At 47.7% G+C, this 22728-nt stretch overlaps 1 protein-coding gene across 4 annotated transcripts; it reads right to left on the bottom strand.

The window, feature by feature from the left end:
• Positions 1-88: 88 nt before the first annotated feature.
• On the bottom strand, positions 89-21942 carry PAPSS2 (3'-phosphoadenosine 5'-phosphosulfate synthase 2). 4 transcript variants are annotated; one of them, XM_021381865.1, is made up of 14 exons: positions 21524-21942; positions 11104-11209; positions 9691-9926; positions 8910-9048; positions 8522-8640; positions 8297-8410; positions 7736-7847; positions 6951-6971; positions 5578-5783; positions 4006-4141; positions 2743-3011; positions 2188-2417; positions 1735-1911; positions 89-1238 (listed from the first exon to the last, which is right to left on the bottom strand). In XM_021381865.1, the coding sequence occupies exons 1-13, from the start codon at positions 21542-21544 to the stop codon at positions 1770-1772; spliced, it is 1851 nt and encodes a 616-aa protein (XP_021237540.1). In that variant the 5' UTR covers positions 21545-21942; the 3' UTR covers positions 89-1238; positions 1735-1769. The 4 variants fall into 4 exon arrangements, with proteins under 4 accessions (XP_021237540.1, XP_021237538.1, XP_021237542.1 ...); XM_021381863.1 differs by having other exon boundaries at positions 89-1911; positions 21524-21940; XM_021381867.1 differs by lacking the exon at positions 21524-21942 and adding an exon at positions 19517-20418 and having other exon boundaries at positions 89-1911.
• Between the last annotated feature and the right edge of the window lie 786 nt (positions 21943-22728).

Raw genomic sequence — 22728 nt, 5'->3', positions numbered from 1 at the left:
GGTCCGGGAGCGGCAGGCAGCGCAGCTCTCAGTGCTGCTGAATGCACCTCGGCTGACTCTAAATAAGCCAACAATCACAATGCAAGCGTTAGTTTAGACGTATAAATATTTATTTGCACTAAAAGTGAGTCTCTCAGAGTATCAAGGTCAGAATATATTAAATCATGAGATGCATCAGTTGAGTTACACATTCCAGTCTCATGTCTTTAATAAATACACTATAAAAAAAAGTAGTCCACATACTTTATTTTGATCAGAGGTAATCGGTATACTACACTATTTTAAAAGAATGATACATCTGTGTTTTGCTGTGACCATTTGGATTAAGTACATTCTCTTGCACTGCTTGATTCTTTTGGGATGAAAGGCAACAGCTCTAGATGCTTCTTCAAAATGGCAAACGCTGCAATTATAAATTGGAGTCCTGCTTTTGTCTTCCAGGTCCCTGCCAGAGGGCCTGTGTGTGGAAGGTACTGGTGCTAGTGTGCTCTCGGCTACTGCCGTGGTCATTACAGCATTACATTGAGGTATAACACGGCTTTTTGTTCTTCCCTTTGAATACATAAAAAGATTACAAAAAAACCCAACATCAGGTGACAAGTGAAAAATAAAACACTTCTTACAAAAATATTCCCAGATGCATATGTAGTCTTGGATACTGCACCATGGCCACAGCAAAACTGGTCTTGAGCTTGCAGCGTTGTTTGATGTGCAGTTACCAGCAGAACCAGGGCTTTTCTTGCTGAGCCTGGATCCATTTGTAATTAAAAGAAGGCACAGCGATTCCTGTGAAACCCATGCTGAGTCGCCCTGGGGAACTGACTGAAGCGCACATGTGCAAAGGCCAGAAAACCTGGCTGCCTTCCCTCTGCTGCCCCCTAAAACCTCCCATCTGAGCACGGTGGCTAGGGAAGGTGCTGGGTGGAGCCCTCTGCTCACCCTCCCACAACACCATCGCAGCACGAGTCAGAGGGAAGGCACGAGGTGTGATGGCAAAGTCCATGGCAGGAGAAAACCAGAGTTGTGCTGCAGAAACATTCCACCAGGCAGAGGCAGCCCCAGCTCGGCACTTCGCACCATCCTGTGTGCTCAGCATCTTCTCAGCGATCTCCCTGGCTGCGTAATGCCCCTGGACAGCCACTCCCGGCGCTCACTGGGCTGTGAGCACCGGGCCAGTCCCAGTGTCCTCATGGGAAGTGAGCTTAGAGCACCACGATTGAACCCAGTTTTTTTTTTGACTGGAGGGTGCAAGCAGGAGGAAGAAAGGAAGAAAAGAACAGTGAGGCACTGACTCAGCAATGAGGCTGCTTATAAGAAGTCCCACTGTTAGCAAATGTTGTCTAAGGCACGATCTCAAGAGCAGCAACTGGATCCAAGCACTGAGGGCCAGCAGCAACTACTCCTTACTCCCTCTGTTGGGGCAGTGCTGGGCGATGGGTAAAGGAAGGACATTTCATTGCTTCTGCTTCATGCAGGTGCACAGATTTGCCCCAGCAGCACCAAAGGAGCCAGCTGGCCCCATCCAACACTGCACCAGGCGTCCCAGAGCTGCACCAAGCTGGAAGCAAAGGGCTGACTGCCGTCCTCCAGCTCTGAGGGGAGGAGGACTCATTTCAAAGTATTTCTGATTATTAAAAACCACTCTGATCCAGGCAGGAAAGTCCCACTAGTCAGAATAGTGAAAATGCTATGTAGCTGATCTCTATCACAGGGAATCAATCAATCATCACTCACTCTTAATACAAGTATTTCTAGGAGGAGAAGTAGTATTAATTCTTTTTTTCCAGTGACTGGTAGTACTCAGTTAGCACCTTCCAAGCTTTGGGGGCCATGAAGCCATCTGGTGGGTTTTCCCCTTCGCGAGCAAGCTTCCTCATGCGTGTTCCCGAGATGAAGTCAAAATCATCATGCCTACAGCAAAACAGAGATGGGCTGAGGTCAGCCAAGTGGCCTAAGGTGTCCTGGTGCAGCTCTTCTGCCATGCCAGGAATGCAGCTGCAAGCTCCTGGTGCCACCTCCCTGCCAGCAGCAGGCACTGGCAGCATCCCATCCCGTGCTGAGGTTCCTATCAGCAGCAGCACGGTCCCATGAGGGAGCTGCTTTCTCCAAACAAGCTGCAGTTGGGGTGAAATGCCTCCCCAGCAGCTGCATAGGCTAAAGAAAAGAAGACAGCGGTGCTCACATTACCTTTTTGGTTCATAAAAGTCCATAGCTCGCTTCACTTTGTTGTAAGCTGCCACGCGGAAGGGGATGATCTCCACCGATGTCAGGCCTGGTGCCATGCTGAGGACCTTCCCTCCTTGTGTGGGCTCATACAGGTCCTTCTTGGTCTCAGGGTGAGGCATGCCTGCAGGATCGCGCCCCACGATGTAGAAATTGGCACCAGCGATCATGCGAGCCCGGCAGTGCCACTGCACCTGGGAAGGAGAGATGGGGAGTGCTGAGCCCAACAGCCCTGACTGCAAGGAGCTCCTGGCCAGCCTGACCTCGCGTGCAGCAGGGAAGGACGGTGGAGGTGTCAGCAGCCACACCACTTCTCACAGCCAGTCAGCACGTACAGACTCATCTCCCACTGCGTGGACCTGGGGCAAAATCTCAGCTTTTCTGCAGACAGGTATGTCCATGGGAAACACCAGGATGGGAACCAATTTTCTTCCAGTGCGACAGTGAACAGAGGATGCAATTTGCTATTTGAATGCACAAACACAGGGCCCATCAGCAAGCATCCATCAGCTACCTTACCTCTGTGGGGCCGGCATAGAGCATGGGAGAGGGGAAGATGGCAACGACAGTGGATTTGGGGTCCAGGACATGCTCCTCAAGCACCGCCGCGTGCTGCTTCATCCGCCACTCCAGTGGAACGTCATCATCCTTGGTCCACCCACCCAGGGGGTGCAGGAGAAGCACAGGGTTTTTGTAGCCCCTCTGCAAGAGCTGGCGCCGCGTATCCTGCATGAGCAGGGCATGCCCGTTGTGCACGGGGTTGCGCAGCTGGAATGCAAAGACAGCATCTGAAAAAGGAAAGTGAGAGGGTCACAGGCCTGTGCTGAGCTTCACTCTGCTCTGCTTTATTTAACCACTCCGTATATTTTGACACAGTCAGGAGACAGGCACAGATCTGCTGTCCTATCTTCACAAGAAACAGACCTTAAATACACATGTACAGCGCCTCTGGATTGCTCTGCCAAGTTTATTTTCATTGCACATCCTTCCTTTGGGGCTGATTTTAGTCCGATCAGCAATTCTGCCTTGTTTTTGGTTGGCACTGGACACAAATCCAAATCCCTGAGGAGTTTCCTGGCTCTTTAAGTGATCTGTCACCTCCATGACCTCACAATGTCACCTTCACAAAGGCCAACACCCTCTTCCCCTCTGAACACGGCAATGAAATGAGTGTTGAGGGGGCTGGCGTCTGCTGCTGTGATGCTGTGGCACCACACAGTGTGGCAGGAAAGGGTAGAAAGGGTTAACATCATACTCAGGACACGAAACCTAATTAGTCCTCATGTGTTGATCCTGCAGGAACACTACAAAGGCCATGTCTGGGGTGGCAGATGTGAGAAGGAGCCAGAGCCATCAGGTGTAACAGAAGATTTACAGCTCTGATTACAATGCCAGAGCTACAGAATGGAGCTCTTGGATTTGGCTGTTCCACGTACAACTGCACTTTGCAGAAATGCTTCTTAGCTCATGCCAGAGCTGTTCGCACAGACACGTCTGGTGCTCAGAAACTGGAATTCACAAGGAAGCGGCTGACCTTAGGGCATACAATACTTCCTACCTCTCAGCCTACCCCCTTAGGCAGACCCTACTTAGAAACATTTCCCTGAAATGCTCCGGTCTGAAATGACACAGCTGCAGGCCACAAAAGGTCTGTGCTCTATTGTGGGGCTCTGATGATACTGCATGAAGTATGACCCAGTCGCAAATACAAAATAACAGCACTGATGGTGAGAATTCCTGGCAAGGGGAGCAGTGTCATTGGCGCTAACCCAGGGCACTCACCAGCGTTCATTTCTATGAACTTCTGCTTGAGCTCAAGCGGTGTCAGGCGGTACTGGTCCAGGCCATCATTCCAACAGATCTTTCCCAGCACAACAAGGTCTCCCCCTACCAGCCAGTCTCCACTCTCCATCACCATCTGTGAATTACACATGTGTATTATCAGGATAGCAAAAAGCCCCCTCTCTCATTTCCCAGCCTCCTCTGAAACACATTAGGCATGGTTCTTCTTGCGGAGCGATCCTCCTTTCTCTCTCTTCGTACTGTAGGTCAAAACTACCACCAAAACAGGCACAGCAAACTGAATGTCACAAGCAGCACGATGACACCAAGCAGGGCACCAGCAGCCACACCACCACATCCAGCTGCATGCTGGGCTCCCCTCTGCAGCTCAGGGGCCAAGAAGCTGTGGCACAGCCCTTCCTTCATCTCAGCCTTTGCTCCTGCAAAGCCTTCCCACTGTGAGCAGCACTCTGGTGATGGTAACACCACCGTGTCATCCACCCTCCATTCCATCCAGCACCAGAAATGCTATTTCCCACCTGGGGCACTGCTTTGGGAGTGCACAGCCCCGCGATTTAACGAAATCTCCTTTAGCTGCAGTAATGAGGCTTCTGACTCCGTTACCCTGTGCTGACTAGGACTGCACCACAAGGCTTTGTATGAAATCCTCAAATTTGCCTTAATGTACTGTCACAGCTGTTTTTCCTACCATCGATGGCATCATTAAACTTTCACAACTAAAATAAAAAGAGGACTGTTTCAAGAGAGCAACTGCTGCTAAATAATTAACGGAGGTGTTTTAAGTTAGAGGAAAATAATTAGCATTGCTTTGGCCTTTGAAGTTCAAGTCACTTGGCGTAACCTGGAACAGTCCCTCGCTACATCACGATGGGAAAGATGGGAACTCATGAACTATAAAGAACAACCCCTCTGCTGACTGCCAGTACGAGACAGACAAATTGAGGAGAAACCTGTAGCTAAAAGGAGCATGAGCCAGGGGTCTGCAGTGTCAGTGTTTGGCAGCATCACTCTTTTCAGAAGGAATGGTCAGGCATCGGAACAGGCTGCCCAGGGAGGTGGTGGAGTCACCAACCCTGGAGGTTCTCAAGGAAAGGGTAGATGTGGTACTGAGTGACATGGCTTGTTTAGTGCGCATGGTGGTAATGGGCTGTTGGTGGACTAGATGATCTTAGTGGTCTTTTCCAACCTTAATGATTCTATGATTCTATGAAATCATCACACCCCCAGGTGCAGGAAGTCTTTGAGCTGTTGGCTGTGCTAAAACCATTTGGATGTTGGTATATTGGTAAAGATGAGGAAATGAATGCAGCAGCTCCTTAGCAGGGTGATCACTCTCCCTTTCAATCCTTTATTACCTGACTGATGCTCTTGCTAAGCAGCATGTAACCCTAAACATTCAGCCCTCCTGCATGCTTGGGAAGTGGTGGCTCTCCATGAGGAGCTAGGCTTGGAGAGCTAACAACGTGGAAACCCTGAAAAGGTTTGGCTCTCCTGTGCACACCTCTGACCCTGCCCAGGTTTCCAGCAGCAGGAGGGATGAGACCAACCCACCTTGACGTGTGGGTGCTTGGCACAGGTGGTGCCCCAGATGCGGGCACAGCGCTCCTCCTTCCTGTGCTCGAAGTACTCGGGGTCCTTGAGGATCGCCACCCTGCACCCTGCATAGCTGAGCGCCAGCGCCCCACAGCCCTCCAGCCGCTGCTTGTCCTGCCCTGAGACTGGCAGCACAATGGGGATGCTCAAGTTGACAACACCGTCTGCAAAGAGAAGGGTGGATGTCAGCGTCATCCAAAGACCTAAAGCAGCATCCCCTTGGCACTTGGGATGGACTACTGGGGGTTGGTGGGAGAGGCTGGGGTGCACTGAGGCAATCAGAGGCACAAATTCGCTTGTTGAAGAGGAAGGCCAAATTTTCTACCACTATCTCAGGGACTCAGCATCAGTCACATGAGTTTATTCATTGCCCAATTTTTGTTTTGTGCTGTTAACAAATGCCAACATTAGTGGGCAAAGAAAGCTCCTTGTCTCAGTGTCAGAGATGTCCCAAGGACACCTGGAGTATCTCCTTGTTCTCTTTTTCTCCCAGAAATATTTGTCCTTTTCCAGTCAGCTGTTTTAAAGTCTCTGCATGGTTTAAATGTTCTTAGTGATCATAGCCATGGCTATAGCTTCTGTATCCTCCTCCGGGACAACAACCTCCACTCAGACCCCTTCTCCTCAGACACGCCAGCATTAGCACACTGAGATCAGTCTCTCCCAAGGGTTGCCATTCATGAACAAGAATAAAGAGATCATAAATCACTGATTCACTTTGCTTGGATCTCACAGAAATCATGTTGGGCACCTGAGAGTCTTAACTGGAGGATTTTGACTATTTTGTTTAATCTTTATTAAGATGCTTCCATTTGCTTTAATTTATGACCAGGTATCATTCATTTGACAGGCAGCAATTTTCAAGTACTTTCATGAGTAATTGGGTACCCGTAACTATTGTCACATGTGAACCAATCAACCAATCAAATATGTGAAGTTATTTGAATAATCTTATTAAATATGTTAATCTTTAAATATTAATTAAATATAAGCATTAAATCTATTTTATATATAACTAATCAGTGATCAGTCAATAAAGTCAGCATGGAAAAAGCTGGATTATGAAACCTACAAACAATGCTGAAGCTGAGGATCTCCATGCTCCATTTCCAAATGCAAAATGCTAATAAAAATCACTCCAGTGGAGGTGAATAATTACAAAATTACTGGGATTTTTGTGAGGACTGGTCAGTAGGACACAGGGCAAACAGCTGAATCATAAACAAGGTGTGGTTGTGTCCAGTCTTAATAATTTAAATAGCAAAAAAAATTATAGCAGAAACTCTAATTGTAGTGATTTCCATATAACCTAAGGATAGTTATATACATACCAGCTACAGAGAGATTCTTTCCTGGGAGAACACAAACATAATTAAGATAATTAACACTCATAGGCACCCGTTACAGTTTGCAGAATCAAAGAGGCTCATTGAAAACTTCAACATAGATTTACTCCTCAAAAAGCTGCAAAAAATGTGAGAACCACTCCAGATGACCACCTGCAGACCCCGCTCTGTCAAGTGCGGACAGTCCTGAGCTAAGAACTACCTTTGCACGTCATGTGCAGTGCCTGAACCTAGCACCAAACTGCTGCCCTGTGTGACCATGGCAGTATCAGGGTCCTTGAGGAAGGGGGCAAGACTCCCCGCAGGGCATCCTGCACCATGATCTTGAACTCCTGAGGCTGGAGACCCCTACTGGGTCTAAAACCCAATGTGTGCACTGTGTGCGTGGCAATGACATCTGTATCTGAGACATGGGACACAAAGATCTACCACACCAGATTCAGGAATTGACCTGCACTGCGTGAATATATTTGCCTCTTCCAGAGACAAAAAGACCCTTATCATGTTGCTAATTAATAGCTAAATCTGATTTATTTCAGGGTAAGGTAATGGGAAAATACAAAAATAGGAAAAAGAAAAGCAAAATCAGACTCTGGCCTCATTTCCAAGGAGCAGCTCCCCCTGCTCCCACTTGAAACAGCCTGACAGCCTCCCCTGGTTTGAGGACTGCATCTTCATTTACCCCAGGAGAACTAAGCATGGTATGAGTCATACATATGTATGTTATATACAGATATACACAGAGTGAACACGAAGCGTGGAACCTGTACCGTTCAGCAGTGTGCCAAAATGGATGACCTGCAGGTACTCTGCCTCGCGCATGAAGCCCTTCAGTGGCGTGGCCCAGCCTTCGCTCAGCACTTGCACCCACTGCAGATCCAGCTACAAAACAAACCCAGATGGCTCTCTGTCACCAAGTCATGCTGCTTTTCCCTCCCTTCTGCTGTGAAAGCAGTCTCACTGCATTAAATAAAGGATGTTCCTAAGGGGAAAAAAATGGTGCTGGGCATCGGTGTGATGGTTTAGATTAGATGTTAGGAGGAAATTCTGTACTCGGACAGTGGTGAGGCACTGGGACAGGTGGTGATGCCCACAGAAGCTGCAGATGCCTCATCCATGTAGGTGTTCAAGGCCAGCCTGGAAGGGGACTAGAGCAGCCTGATCTAGTGGGAGGTGCCCCTGCTCGTGGCAGTGGATGGAACCAGATGAGCTTTAGGTTCTTCCCAACCCAAACCATTCTATGATTCTACGAACAGGGCACTGAACAAAGCTTCTGCCCTTCAAACAGTGAAATGACTAAGTTACAGCACAGCATTCAAACAAGATGATACCTTGGTGATCTCCACGGATGGCAGTGCATTTGCTTCAGCTCGGGCAGCATCGAGTTTATTTTTGGGTACAAACAGCTCAAGAACGTCCTTAATTGACGCACAGGGCACAATGTTCTGAAAGAGAGACAGCAATGGTAATGCTGGTTTTTAAATGTGCACCAAGAACCAGCATGTGAAGTCAGATTTACAAGCTAACTGTGGTGGTGATAAAAATAAGCAACCTACTTGTGTTTGCAGGAGCTCCACAACCTGCTGGATGCATTCAGACACTGACGCAATGTTTGTCTTCAGCACCAGTTCAGGAGATTCAGGCTTCTCATACTCTGAGTCAATCCCTGTGAATCCTATTGACAATTAAACCCAAACCAAACGTATTTAATGTAATACTCCATGCCCTGGAGTCCACACTACACAAGCAACCAACAAGCATTCAGGCATACCCAGCACTATAAGTGACACTTGTGACAATAAGATTAGGGAGACAGGATACCCCTGTGTGCCACAAAGAGCCTTTATTAACTCACCTTGAGATTTTCTATGGGCAGAGCTGCAAAGATTAGCTATCTGAAGCTCTGGAAAGCAAAAGGCAAATTAGGAGCTCATTCTTCCATACCTTTGATCTCTCCGGCTCTTGCCTTTTTGTATAGGCCCTTCACATCTCTGCTTTCACAAATATTTAGAGGAGCATCTACAAAGATTTCAAAGAAAGGCAACCCAGCTGCCTCATGAATTTTCCGTGCATTTTGACGATCCTGTGAAAAGAAAGGTGGGAAAATGGTACATGTCTGCATTGCAATAAGCACCCTCCTACTCTCTGATGTTTCCTGAAATTTGACAGAGATAAATTACTTTCTGGTATAGATTTATTAAATTTAAACAAATTTTAATAAGGGCTTTTATTCGCATTACCCCCTTTTCTTTGAAGCTACTTTAGAAGACCTCTTCATTAAGCAGGGATGTGAATAATTATCTGCCCTGTGTTAAAAAAGCAACTGTTTGTGTTGGCTTGATAATGTCATATGGTCAGGAAGCACAAAAACACAATCACTTCTTTGAATAGAATATAGATAGCACTATGATAGGCTATTGATTTTACGCTTCTTCTATGAAAGTAATAGTAGCAGCCTACACAATGAGATTTCAAATGTCACTCAGCTTTTAACCAATTGTGAATACAATTGAAAGCAAAAATGTTATGTTGAATGGCACTCCGAACTGTACTGATGGTGTTTAGTTTTGTACACCAGTGGTATTGCACAGAAGAATAGAGAAGAAGATAAAGAAGCATCTGGTGGCATATATAGAAAGTCCTCTACATGAACTCATCTTTCCTAGGAACGTTCATGAGATCAAAGCAGGTCAGGAAAGAGCAGAATATGATGCAGACAGTTTACCTTTGAAAAAGGAGAAATGAAGCTCGTTATGCAGACAAGCCCAGCATCAGCAAACAACCTGGCCACCTCTGCGATGCGGCGGATATTCTCCTCACGGTCTCCGGCTGAGAAGCCTAGGTTTTTATTCAAGCCATGCCGAACATTATCGCCATCCAAAGAATAGCAGGGGATGCCATGAGAGACCAAGTACTCTTCCAGAGCAAAGCCAATGGTTGTCTTACCGGCTCCAGAAAGGCCTGTCACGGACAGGAAAGTGAGGTTCTGGTTTGAAAGTGAGATTCAAGAACAGGATGGCTGGGGGTCAGCAGCAGAAAGTCATCGATCCTTAGTGAGGTGGATGCATCCCAACCCAGTTCTGTCCACTCACATATTTAATCTATACAGTCCTCATAATGTCCTCCCACATGGTCTCTTAAAAGTCAATAGATAGGAAGTCAGGAGACCACGGTATACTTCAAAGAATAATCATCAGTCAAAGAACTTCAAACTTTTCATATACAGGGTCCTTAAGTGATAGAAGAAAGAAGGGAATTGCCTAGGATAGGATGTTTTGGCTTCAGAAAAGGTGTTAAAACAGATCAGATGCTGGCCTTCTTTCCAAGATTAAAGAAGAGAACAAAACAGAGATATGCTTTATTCCAGCGTTCAGCACACAAATTGATGTGGTGAATCAAAATGGCTTTACAAACCCTTACATTCATGTCTCATAACATCTTCCGTCAGTCAAAGAAAATAACAATACTTAAAAAGCAAAGAAACATTTGGGCAAGTGTCAAAAAAGAGAGTTGTGTAAATGTCAGCAGAGAAAAATAAATGCTCCCTGGGCCCCAAATCTTGAGTTTGTTTTTCAAAGCAGAGGAGAGGAGAAATGCAATACATCAGAAGGTGCATGAAATGCTGTGCAAGAAATCATTTTTGGCACAATTCACTGCCTGTATTTCCTTTTCAGACAAGAAGACCAACTTGTTTTGCTGCTCACAAGGTTCTTGAAACACAGGAAACCTAGGTGCCCCCATGAACTTTCCAATGACCCAGGATGAAAATCTCTGAATGTTGTTCTGGACAATCCTGGGCGTGCTTTGTGCCAGGGGCTAGGTGAGTTTGAGCCAAGGCTTCCTCAGCTTGGGAACATAAGAGCAACCTACAGGGCTTTCCATGTGTTCAGTCAAGGAAGCCAGAAAATGGAAGCCACAACAACAGCTGTGAAATTTATAAAAGCCTTATAAAGGGGCAGCCACTGCCAGGGAAATCGCCTTTCTTTGCTGACACTGCGTTCCTATATACAATCACTTTGCAATTTCCAGCTCACAGGGAGGGCTGGTGTTGCCTGCAGACCCCAAACCACCACCTCCAAGCCATCCTCCTCATTTGTCCAAGCAGCTCCCATGTGTGCAGCAACGCAGATGAAAATACCTGTTAGCCAAACAGTGCAGCCTCGGAATCCACCCCTGGTACCGACGACTTGTCCTCGCTTACTCCTGCTGACGTGATGGGCTTGGTAAACCACATTGGTTGATCCCTAAAGAAAACAGAGTGAAACAAAATGCTTTTGTTACATTGCTGCACTCCATGCAACAGAAAATCTCAGCCAGGACAGAAGAGACATGTACATTCACTGAAAATCAGCACAAGCCATTGCAGCAAATGCTGAGAATTTTGTTGTACAGGAAAATACTGCAACCAACATGGTAAAATGGGAAGAAAACTGGCAAAACAGTGAGAAAAATATTTGCCCTTGGTGTCAGTTATGGGAAAGGAAAAGACCCAGCAGGAGCAAATAGAAATATTTTCTCCCCAAGCTGCATTCAGCTTGATGCAGGTTCATCCTTTTCAAATCTTTGCTACAGAGGAGGGGAGGCTGGGCTTTCCCACAGTTTGCATCGTGTTATATAAATATTTCTCCATCTGAAGTCACAGCAGGGAAGTGATCATATTTTATGTGTCAAAGACGGTTTTTTGACAAGACAAAAAAAAAAGAATGGGAGACAAAAAAGTTCACTTTTAAATATGTTTGCAGAATAGCCTTTTTTTTTCCCTCTGCTTTCTGGGTCATTAACATTTTAGCATGCTTTAGCAAAGGCAGAAGGCCTGACTGGAATCCTGGTGTTTTGCAGGCAACAGAGGGCTCTGTCTGCTTAAAAATCTAAGTAAGTGAAAACTATCCCATAATAGAAGCGAACACCCTGCTTCCCTTTCCTCTCTCTCAGAGGCCAGCATCCCAGCAGAAATCAAACTCCCGACACAGAGATGTCAACAGCTAGACTCAAAACTCCACACACAATTTATATTCTGCTTCAGCCTCTTTTCACGCTCGCAAACCAGAGGTGAAATTTTCCACTTGCAACTGTTTGCGGGCACACAGGACCAACATGCAGACATTCCACGGGCATTGCAGCACACTGCCCCTTCCTCAAAGCCTCCACTCTCAGAAGCAGGTGGGATTGGTTTTTTTGTGTGTGTGTTTTTAGTTTGTTTTGCAGGGGGGATGTTAAATTTTTTGGACATTTGGAGCTTGCAAACTGAGACATCACCAGTATGGTTTAATTTGCGCTTGTCCCCAGGGGGCTCCCAAAGCAGGACTAAATGAGCACATGTGGAAGGTAACAGCCACCAAGATAATCCCTGCTCCCAAAGCACTTAGGTAAATTTTGCGGCTTTACTCCTCACAGAGGTCTGGCACCATGGTGTGAGTGCCCAAACTCGCCCCCATGCCAGCCCACAATACCTCAGCCCTGCAGAGAAGCTGCTCAATGCAGCATGATGCCTAAGTGATAATTGCATAGCTCTCCAGTGCTCCAGCATGCAGAGCAGCAGTTCTGCAATTTAACTGCAAATGACAATAGAAGAGGCAGGTAATTCAGATGGAGAAATGAAACCCACACACTCTACATATCCTTTCTACACCCTTTTGCTGCCTGTCTCAGCAGGAACTCCAGCAGCACGCTGATTTCCTTGCAATGTGGCTCTGCAAAGCACTTATCTACCCAGCACAACAGGGACCATGATAACATCTGTGCTAACACATTCCTACCTGGCTGACATCATGAGGTTATTATGTTTAAAGTAGACGCTGCTGTAAATCTGCACCATGCACATCTTGGAACAGGTTTTTTTCTTCACACCAGCATCTTCTGGAGCTTGGGAAAGCAACCCAGCAGCAATTCCAGATGTGGGTGGTATTCCTGCTCACAGCAGGGGTTGGAACTGGATGGGCTTCAAGGTCTCTTCCAACCCGAGCCATTCTGTGACTATAATTCCAGATCCCTCCTACCTGCTGGTACTAGATCCCTCCAATTTTGCTTCTATGTTATGAGCAATGTCGCTGCTAAAGAGGCAAGATATCCCCAGTTCCACATGCCTGAAACAGCAGGAGTCACACCGACCCCAGTCCTTGACATCAACTGCACAGGACACCTTGACCATTTCTGGCCACATCTGCATTATCTCAATGCCCACCCACCAGCTCAGCTCACCCAGGAATGGGGAAAAACATTAACATGTGGCTTCAGAGCTTACTGCTGCAGGCTCTGCTTTTCACCTTCCTCCCAGGACCTTTGCACCAAGCCAGCAAACTAGAGGCACCAAGATCACGTCTGAAGTCAAACACTCTCTTAAGCCTACAGAGACAGACCTTACTTTTAAAACCCTCTCCTACATCCTGCTATCTTACTAAAAATATATATTTTGCCTTGCTAGTTGAGCACAATGCATAAAAATTGCGATTCTGGGACTCCTGCTTAAGCAAAAAATTTCTTCTCCCTGAGCAATTCCCATGGCTGCTCTTGAAAATGGGTACCTTGACATCAAGAAGAGCCCATCTCCACCACAGGGGAAAACCCTTCTGTATGAAAGTCATTTGCTGCAGAAAAGAAAACCTATTATATGCAAAAGGAGGAAGAACGTGAAGAGAGGGCTTTTGCTTGTAGACGGTTCACCTTTACAGTCAGAATCAAGGAAGATGGAGAAACCTCAGAGTCTCTGAAGTCCAGATTTAATTCTCGCAATCCTAAACCTACTGACTTTTCCCAAATATCAGTGTAACTCACTCAGAAGGGCTAGGACATTAAGTATTTCAAAACTGGCTCTATTCTTTCCCAGGGAAAGCCCCTGAAGAGCCAACATTACCCTGGAAATTTCTGCCCGCTTCAGGTCGCAGGATCCCACTGCCTCAGCATGGAGTTGGACTTGTAGGATGGAGCACTAGCTTTAGGCACTGATAAAGATATTACAAAACGATAAGATTTAGTTGAGTAACACAGAGCAGGGTCACTAAATATCCTGCTGGGGGTGCCAGTGTTTGCTCACACCAGGCAGGCTGCTGAACTGGGCTCCCTTCCTCCTTCAGTGCTCTCACAAACCCAAGCAGACCACGTGTGGCCCTTGGCAAGCTCTGCTTTTGCTGCTTGCTTGTCTTAGCATGGCTGCGCCAGCGCCTTTTCCCTGCCAGGAACGTAACACAGAGACCGTCAGGAGCCCAGCAGAGAGCTCCCAGCTATCTGAAACAAGCAGGCTTTCAGCTCACAGACAGACGCTTTGAAATGCCAAACTTTGCTAACACACACAGTTTTCAAAGTGGGGCTAGCCAAAGTACTCTTTTCTTAACACATAGGAATTTCTGAGCTCTTAGCAAGACCCTAATTTTGAATGCTGCTAAAACGCTCTTCTTCTAGTATAAGTCTGTGCATTTGAGGTGGACACAATCAGGTTTTATACAACTCTAAAAAAAACCAGGCTCTATATACAAGCTCGTGTGCCTCTCACCTTGCGATCAGGCTCTGATTTCATAAAAATATGACTTCAAAGGGGTGGGTTGGGCATTGAAGTTGTCTCTCTGAAGCCACTCATATCAGCTTTTTTAGTTTTTAATATCTCTGGACAGATGATGTCACTAATCTAATTTCCTCGACCCACTAAAACTAGTGAGTCACTCTGGGCTCACACATTTCCACAACTAATTTGCAAGGCCAGGATAGATGTTGTAAAATAAAAACTATTCCCAACTTCTTTCCAAAAATTACAAGGGACATCTGCACGGCGAGCAAGTACTTCACAGCCAGAGCAGCTTGACAGCTGCTGGCAAAAATAACATGCTGAACAGGAAACCCTTCCACAGATTCCCTACTTTTTATACATACGTGTTCTCCCCTAAACTTATGTTCGTCCACTAAACGAACCCATTTCAGCAGTTTGGCTCATATGCACGTTGGAAATACTGTTTCACATGGCAGGAGAACTGCTTTCCTTTGATGCCCGAGTGTGCTACGAGGCTGCTCTGGATGATGCTGAGACTTCTGACAGACCCATGGGACCACAGCCAGTGCAAAACACAGTCCTCTTGCAAAACAGGGGAACATAAATCATGCCCATACCATTGTTTTCAGGCACACCACAGATATCAAGTGAGCATGTCCATTTAATAATTGTAGAGATTGTAATTGTAGAAATTGTAATCTGCAAAGAAAGGAAATGCGCAACCACAGGGTAGGTGACAGCCAGGATTCCCACATCAGATGATATTTCCTGCAAGCAAAGAATAACCTGCAATACAGCATCAGGCGATTATCACTTGAGCTCCACTGGGCTACAAGACACACGATCAAAAATACGGGCTCTGCTGCTCAGAGCACAAGCTGAGGCTTGTGACCAGCTTGGACTGTGAGCCAACAGGGCAGAGCAATGTACCCCTTCATCAAGCTCATTTCTGTTTGAGAGCTCAAGAAATAAGTTAGACATATCATTGTTCAAAAGCTGAACTGATGGCACTGCTCTGACACAGAACTGCAGCTCTGTACCCCTTCTCACAGAGTTTGCAATGGTGTTTTGAACCCAGAGGCCAAGAGCACATGGGTAAGATGCCAACTCCATCTTCCATGAGGAAAGCAGGATTCCCTTCCAGCCCCAACCTGCATGGGCAGAACCGAGTCCATTACAGCCCAGCCACGCTGCCACAGACAGCAGCTGTATTCCTGCAGGAAAGGAGCCCCATGACTTTTGAGAAGCTCTAGTGATTTCATAAGCAGTAGGAGCTGCAGAACATCTGCAGGCATGTCAAGCTTCACCAGGCTTTAAAATACTTATTGCCATAAAAGAACTAATCTTCTTGCATCATTTCTCTACAGGATTCCGAGGCAGTGGACTGAAAAGATTAAACCTGGGGACCACAAGGCCCAGAACAGTGGCACTGGGCTGCAGCTGAAAGAGGACCGAGCACTCCCACCACTTTAGCAGCACCTACCACCAGTCCCAGATGTGCAAAATGACATAAAACACATCAGGACTATGATTTTCTCCACAGCAAAGGCTCTGTTCCCAGATGTGAGTCTGGACTGCTGGGGGCTTGGTGTTGCCTCAAACTCTACCTCTCCACACCGCATTTGGGGCCCAGTCCTCAACCTGGTGTCTTCCAGTCTGCACGTCCTTGACTTCAGAGTGACATTTTCTATTTCAAAACAGAACATTTGCAAAGTGCAAATAGTGAGGGACACTAATAGTGAGAACTGCAACACAGGACACTGTTCAATAGAACTTGATGCCAGATAGGCCAAGAAATCATTTGACTTGAAAAAAAAAAATCGTTAGATAAATTCATGGAAAGAATCAAGGATGATTAGGTTCACGAAGCACTGTTAGGCTGCAAGGCAGCATCCAGTACCTCAGGTCACAAACAGATGGGAGCTGTGATGACACACCAGGACATATACCTCAGCTGTAAAATCTTCCATGGGCCCCACACCCAGCTGCTGTTGGAGACTGTAGATGTGTCCAAACCAGTCTTTCCCATGCTCAGCACCTCTAAATCCCTGCTGCACTGCTGCTGGCCAGGTGACAGCTTGTGTTCACTGGGACACCATTTACCATGCCACCTACACCATCAGCTGCATGAGCCAGGCTCCAGAGTGTGTATTCTCCAGTTTGAAGATTCTGGGATCAAGGCTTCCTGCCCTGTCTGCATAACCCAGTCCAAACAGCTGCTACAAGAAGCACGTAATCACAGAACACCCTGAGCTGGGAGGGATCTGTAAGGATCACTGAGACCAACCCCTGGCTCCACAGAGAACCACTCCAAACACAAACCTGAGAGAGAGCAGTGTCTGAGAGCAGTGTTCCAACACTTTCTCCGCTCCAGCACTCAAGGCTGTGCCCTTTGCCCTGGGCAGGCCGTTCCATGCCCACTGCCCTCTGGGGCAGAGCCTTTCCCTCACCCCCACCTGCCCATCCCCTGACACAGCTCCATGCCGTTCCCTTGGGTGCAACACTGACCCCCCAAGCCATGTTCACCTCCCTTAAAATCAAGTTTGCCTCTCTTCCCACCCCCGTGGTCTGCACAAACAGATGATCTCATCAGTAGGGCTGGTAGGACTGAAAAATGACCTCCCATCCACAACACGTTTTTGCTCTACAGTGGAAAGTTGAAAATGGAAACATGTTGTTCTGCCAGAGATTCTGTGAAGATCTCAAGGTCAGAAAGTCTTGGAAACACAGGTTCAACTGGTCATTTTCCAAAGATGAGCAATCTAGCAAGCAGGTGGCAAAAAAACCTCAACAAACTCCAAAGCACTATGTCTAAAGAAAAGCCACACTAAGAAAAGGAGACTAGTTAGGCTGTCTTCCCTCCAAAGCTCTGCTCTCCAAACAGGCCAGCATGCTTTGGCACCTACTCAGCAGATAAAACTTTTGACACCAACAGCTGTAACTCTGCCAAGCTGTAAGCAAACAAAACCGGACCGTGCCATGAGGATGGAAGGTTGCACGCACAACAGGCAGCAAAACTAGCCTGAAGGGCAAATCCTAATTTTCTAGCATCCTGTTTCATGACACACATCCAAACCGAGTTCCTTTGGCCCTCCTTCTTTTTGCCTCCCTCCTTTTGCTAATGGTACACTCTGAGTAAATTTTCACTTAAAAATGACTAAGCTGCGAGGCCATTAAGGTGCTATTTCTCACTTCCCACAGCTGTGATTCAGAGGTAAATCTGAGATTAGTTAGTTAGTTAGTCACCACACTCATGCTAACAGTAAAGTAATAACTAATAACCTGAATCACATGACATTTCTCTGACAGGACTTTTAAAGTACCAAAGCATACAAGCACAGCAATCAAAGTACAAGTTCAAGGCAGAGGATATCATTAGAGAAGTATTAACACAGGCCCTAAACCCCTTATCTTTTGTGGGCATGTACAGCTGCAAGTTTATCTAAAATGCCTGATTTCAGATAGAAAAGGTCTTTTCATTTTTAAAGACTCTTTAAAGACACCCTCCAGGATCAACATCAGCCCAGTACAAAATGCAAGTATGCCAATATTCTCCTGAAAATCCTGAAGAAAAACAAAATTCTTGCAACCTAAATCTAACTCGCAGCTGCAGTGCACATGTTTGGATAGCTTGGGGTCTTCAAAATTCTTCCCTGCGTGGCCTGAAATCCCTTGCAGAAGCTGCCCAAGATGCATACAGATGAAAACCTATGCCTGAGTGATGGGTTTTGGCACAGGCTGTAACTGGCTGGCAGCTTCTCCACAACTTCACTGGTGTTGCCCAAAGAACAGATGAGGCCGGATGCTATTGATTCAGCGGTCAGGCAGCAGGAGAACAAATGAACCACTTGACCCTATGGGAAGGAAAACAACAAACCTCGTAGGGCCATTTAGACAGGGACCACTTGCCCTACAGAAAAGCACAGCCGCCCTTCCCCAGCACGCAGCTCCTAGGGCTGTACCACACTGATCACTTTGTTCCCCAACCCCTGGGTGACTCAGCCTCCCATGGAAAGAAAGAGCCATTCATATCTGGGAGCCTGCAACTTTTTCTGTCCTTTCTTGAATGAAATTTCCCCAAACGAACAGCACTGCTTTCTCAGGACAGAGTGCGGTTCACAGCTAGTGTCTGGTATGCTGGCAGCCCTGCAAAACAGCACAAGTTATTGAAACGGCAGCACAAGAGAAATAGACCAGGAAGGGAACATTCAACAGCAAATGACTTAAAAAAGAAATAGGGAGAGAGCTATAGGAAACAGTAAAAGTTGAAACAAGAGCATATTGTGATAGTCAATCTCATGACATCTCCTTGATCTTCAAAGGAAAGTGAAAGCAAAAAAGTGACAGAAAATAATGCAAGGAATATCAGACAACCTAAGCACGTGACAAGCAATTAGAAAATGGTCACTGTTTACCACCATGGTGCAATGACTCTGTTTCAGAAAGCACATCACAGCCATAAACCCAGTCCTGATGGGTGCACCAAGGCCAAACTGTGCCACTTCACCAACATCAGCATCTGCTGGATGAGCTCTGCAGAGTTGCTCTTAATATAAACTTTATATTTAAGGCGGCAGTAAAAAATAAGCAGACAAACGAACTTTTGCAACCCCTTTTTGCTCATTTCACATTGGTTCACAATCAGAATGATAAAGCTGTACAAACATTACTGCACGGCTTGTGATACCACAGTCCATCTGAACTCTGCCCTGTGGCTGCACTTTTTTCAACATGGAAACATTTTTTAGGCAAATAAATGAACCCTTCTTCATATTTCCTCAGTGCTGTCATCTAATCTTGTGGGTTTTCCTTTTTTTTTTTTTTAAAGTAAACTGAAAAAATATCAAAATCTTTTTTACATGTTAATTTACCTTTAAATCAGGATCTGTAACTTGCAACTGTGCACACGTAAGCCCTGTGCAAGCAAAACTGAACCTTCAGAAGTTACAGTTTTGGCATCTGCTGGGCAACTGAAAGAGGTCCTCCATGAAGCTGAAGGATGCCAAGTGCCACATCACTCAGCTGCTGGAGGCACCCTCACAGAGCCAACAGATGACAAGGCTGCAACACTTACCCCAAAGAAGGTGGTTTCACTAGGGGCTTTCATTCTGCCCACAGCATCTGTAAGGATATCCAAGGAGAAACCTGGATGCCTGCCCTCTGCCCAGCACTGCCTTGTCCCATGTGTGATGCTCCCAGCTGGGTTCAGACAGGTCTCCTGCATGCTTACCAAACACCTCAATTCCATCAGGAATTTTGAGCTGCACCTTCCACACACCGTGTTTTGTTGAAGGAGTAAGCTGTGCAGCTGGTTGCCCTGGCAAGGGGACAGTCCCTAAGGACACAGCCATGTCTGTGGGCTGGGGCTGCCTCTCAGGGCACACTGCACTGCCTGTGTCCTTCTGCTTGCTGTAAGAACAATGATCAGCACAGAGAGGCACCAAGCGGAGGAAATACCAGTGGCACCACAGGTGGAGAGAGAACAAGCTGCTCTTTCGTAGGGACTGAAAGAACTACTCAGCCATGAATGCTGCACTGTGCAATAAGCAAGGGCTGTTCCACAGCTCCACATTACTCACTGAAATTACTTTAAGGTACACTTATTCCTGAGAGTAAGATTTCACCATACAGGCACAAAGGAGGCTTATATAAGGAGTGTTAAGGTCACCATTAAAGATCATTCTTCTCTCCAAAAGTTACCTCTGAAAGAGGTCAGGAATAAGCACTGCCTGCTGTCAGTGAGATCTTTGAACTGAAGGAGACCAGGCACAGGAAGAACTTCATGCCTCCCACAGTGTCACAGGCAGAAATGAAGGGAGTGTCTCCATGTTACCAGAAAGATTCCCCATATCAAGTGCTGGGTCTTATCCAGAGCAAAGGGGCTTTAGTGATTTTTAAAGGTAACACATGCAGAGATCAAAAATTCTAAACTTTCTTCTTTGCATCTTACCATAACCTCACATTAATAAATGGCTGCTAGGTGAAAATAACCTCAAATTCCATGCACCAAGCAGGGGGAATACGTGTTTTAAGTAGCGGGCTTATGAATGTTCAGTGTGCAAAATGGGGAGTGCAGTCATGTCATGGTCAGCTCACCTTGTAGCTGCACTGCTGCACCTTTCAACAGCGGGCAGCCAAGCAGTGTCGCCTACCAAACCCATTTCTGACGTATCTGCAGGCAATGAATAAAGCTGGAAACATCCCTGGAGTGCACCTGAAAAGCCTCACCAAGCGCTGCCTGTGGGAGGAAGATGAATGCATCACCCACACGATGAAGAAGTGGTAGGAACTGGGATTTTAATAGGAAAGGAGGACGGAAAGAAGCAGGCTAGGGAAGGAGCAAAAGAGGGACTGTACTGAGAGGGGTCTCAGCCAGGTAGGTGATGTAGTGCTTGCTTCTCGTGCCTCTTTTTCACCCAGGCCTGTCTTGGATTCACCACCATGCACGAGCTCTCCTGAGCCATGACAGTGAGGTACCCAGCCGCAGGTGCACATTTCTCTCTATTTTTCAGCAAAACCTCTGATAAAGTACAGCCCTCCCTCTGAGCACGGTGTGATCTCACCCACACCACCCATATGCCACACGTGCCAGTGCCCTCCCACAGCAGCGCTATGGCGGCCAACCCCAGGTGCCCCCTCAGCCGCCCGAGGGGCCGAGCACCGGCACTGTGCTGCCGACAGCCCACATCGCTGACAGGGATCCATCACTAAGCCCTTGGATCAGTGAGACCTGTTCTGTTGCTCCCTGGGCAGGCCGGTGCACAGCAACCCACCCACAGCTGTCAGGCAGGCAGCATCCCTTTGACAGCAGGGTGCAAAGATCGGCCGCAGCCTGTGGCTGATAAAGGTCGTTCTTCTACCCGGCGTGGGGGCGAACAGAGGGACCGCTCGGGAAGCCCCTCTCCATCCAGCCACGAGAACACAACGCCGCCGACACCCAGGGCCATCGCACCCCGAAACAAGCCTCTTCCCCCTCCCCACAACACCGGCTCCGCGGGGATGCCGAAAGCCGGCCGGGGATGTGGCCCCAGCAGCTCCCGGCGCCCCGAGGGAGCGGCCCCGCGGCGGAGCGCGGCCCTACCGTCTGCTGGCTGCTCGACATGCTGGCGGGCGGCGGACAGCGCGTGACAGGGCAGGGCCCGGCGGGCAGCAGCGGGCTATAAGGGCTCCCGCGACACGTAGCTCGGCACCGGGCCGGCCCCTCTCGACCTGAGCCCTCCTCCGTCTCCTCCTCCCGCTGCAGCCACCGACGTGGCGGGGAGCGGAGGAGGAGCGGCCGCGGCGTCCGACGCGCTCGGAAGGCGCTGCGGCGTTCCTCTACGGCCGCCCGCCTCCCGCGGGGGCAGCGGCTGAGGAGACGAGGATAAGGTGCCGGCGTGCGCTTCGCGTAGACCAAGCAGCAGGGATGGTCCCGTCAGAGCGAGGCATGCCACGGAGGCAGCGTTCCAGCTCCTTCCGCGTTTCTACCAGCCCCACAACACCGAAAAGGCTCTTCACGCCAAGCCGAGATGGAAATCTGTGATTCCCTGAAGCCTGGTTATTTATAAACTCAGGGTGACTCTTTGGGATTCGCCCTATTGGTATTGGCTCAGCAGCCAGACAGGGAGCCAGCACACAATGGGGATCCTTGCCGGCTTGGCGTGGAGACACAGGCAGGGCATGGGAGAAAAAAGGTCTCTCTGAACACTTGCCTCTGCCCAAAAGGTGGGATTTGTCCTCCTTCACTGCCGTGGAGGAAAGGCCTCCTGCTCAGCCCTGTAACAGCGGGTGCGTTCAGGGAGGGGGAAGGCTCAAGAGGAGGACTGGGACTCCAGGCATCTCAAGTTAGCAGCCATAGGATCACCTCTGAAGAGTAACAGTACTGCCAAAAACCAATCAGCTCCGCATTCAGGTCCTCAGTGCTGGGCCAATTTGCTCTGCACATGCCAAGAAGGTTGGGAAGAAAGTCACAGGAACCCACTGGGATGTAAAACTAATCGGGTGAATACCACGCCTGATGGCTTCACAGAAAATCCACGACTAACCCATGGAACTTTCCACTGTTAAAAAAAGTCCAGAGCCCAGGACTTTGACAAACCAGAGGACAGGCAGTATCCCAGTGGAGGTAAACCACACAGCACCCTTGGAATGACCTGCGAGCCAGCGGTAAAAGAAGGAACACACAGTGGGCATGTAATTCTGCACATGATGTCTCAGATTCTTCCATGTACCCTGAGGATGCACAGCTCCATCCAGCATTGCTCTTGACACACTGGAACAGCCCAGAGAGGCTGTGGATGCCCCATC

This window comes from Numida meleagris, unplaced genomic scaffold, assembly GCF_002078875.1.
Source record: "Numida meleagris isolate 19003 breed g44 Domestic line unplaced genomic scaffold, NumMel1.0 unplaced_Scaffold119, whole genome shotgun sequence".
Taxonomy (NCBI): Eukaryota; Metazoa; Chordata; class Aves; order Galliformes; family Numididae; genus Numida; species Numida meleagris.
Note: the sequence above shows the minus strand (reverse complement) of the source record. Positions and strands in the feature narration are given on the sequence as shown.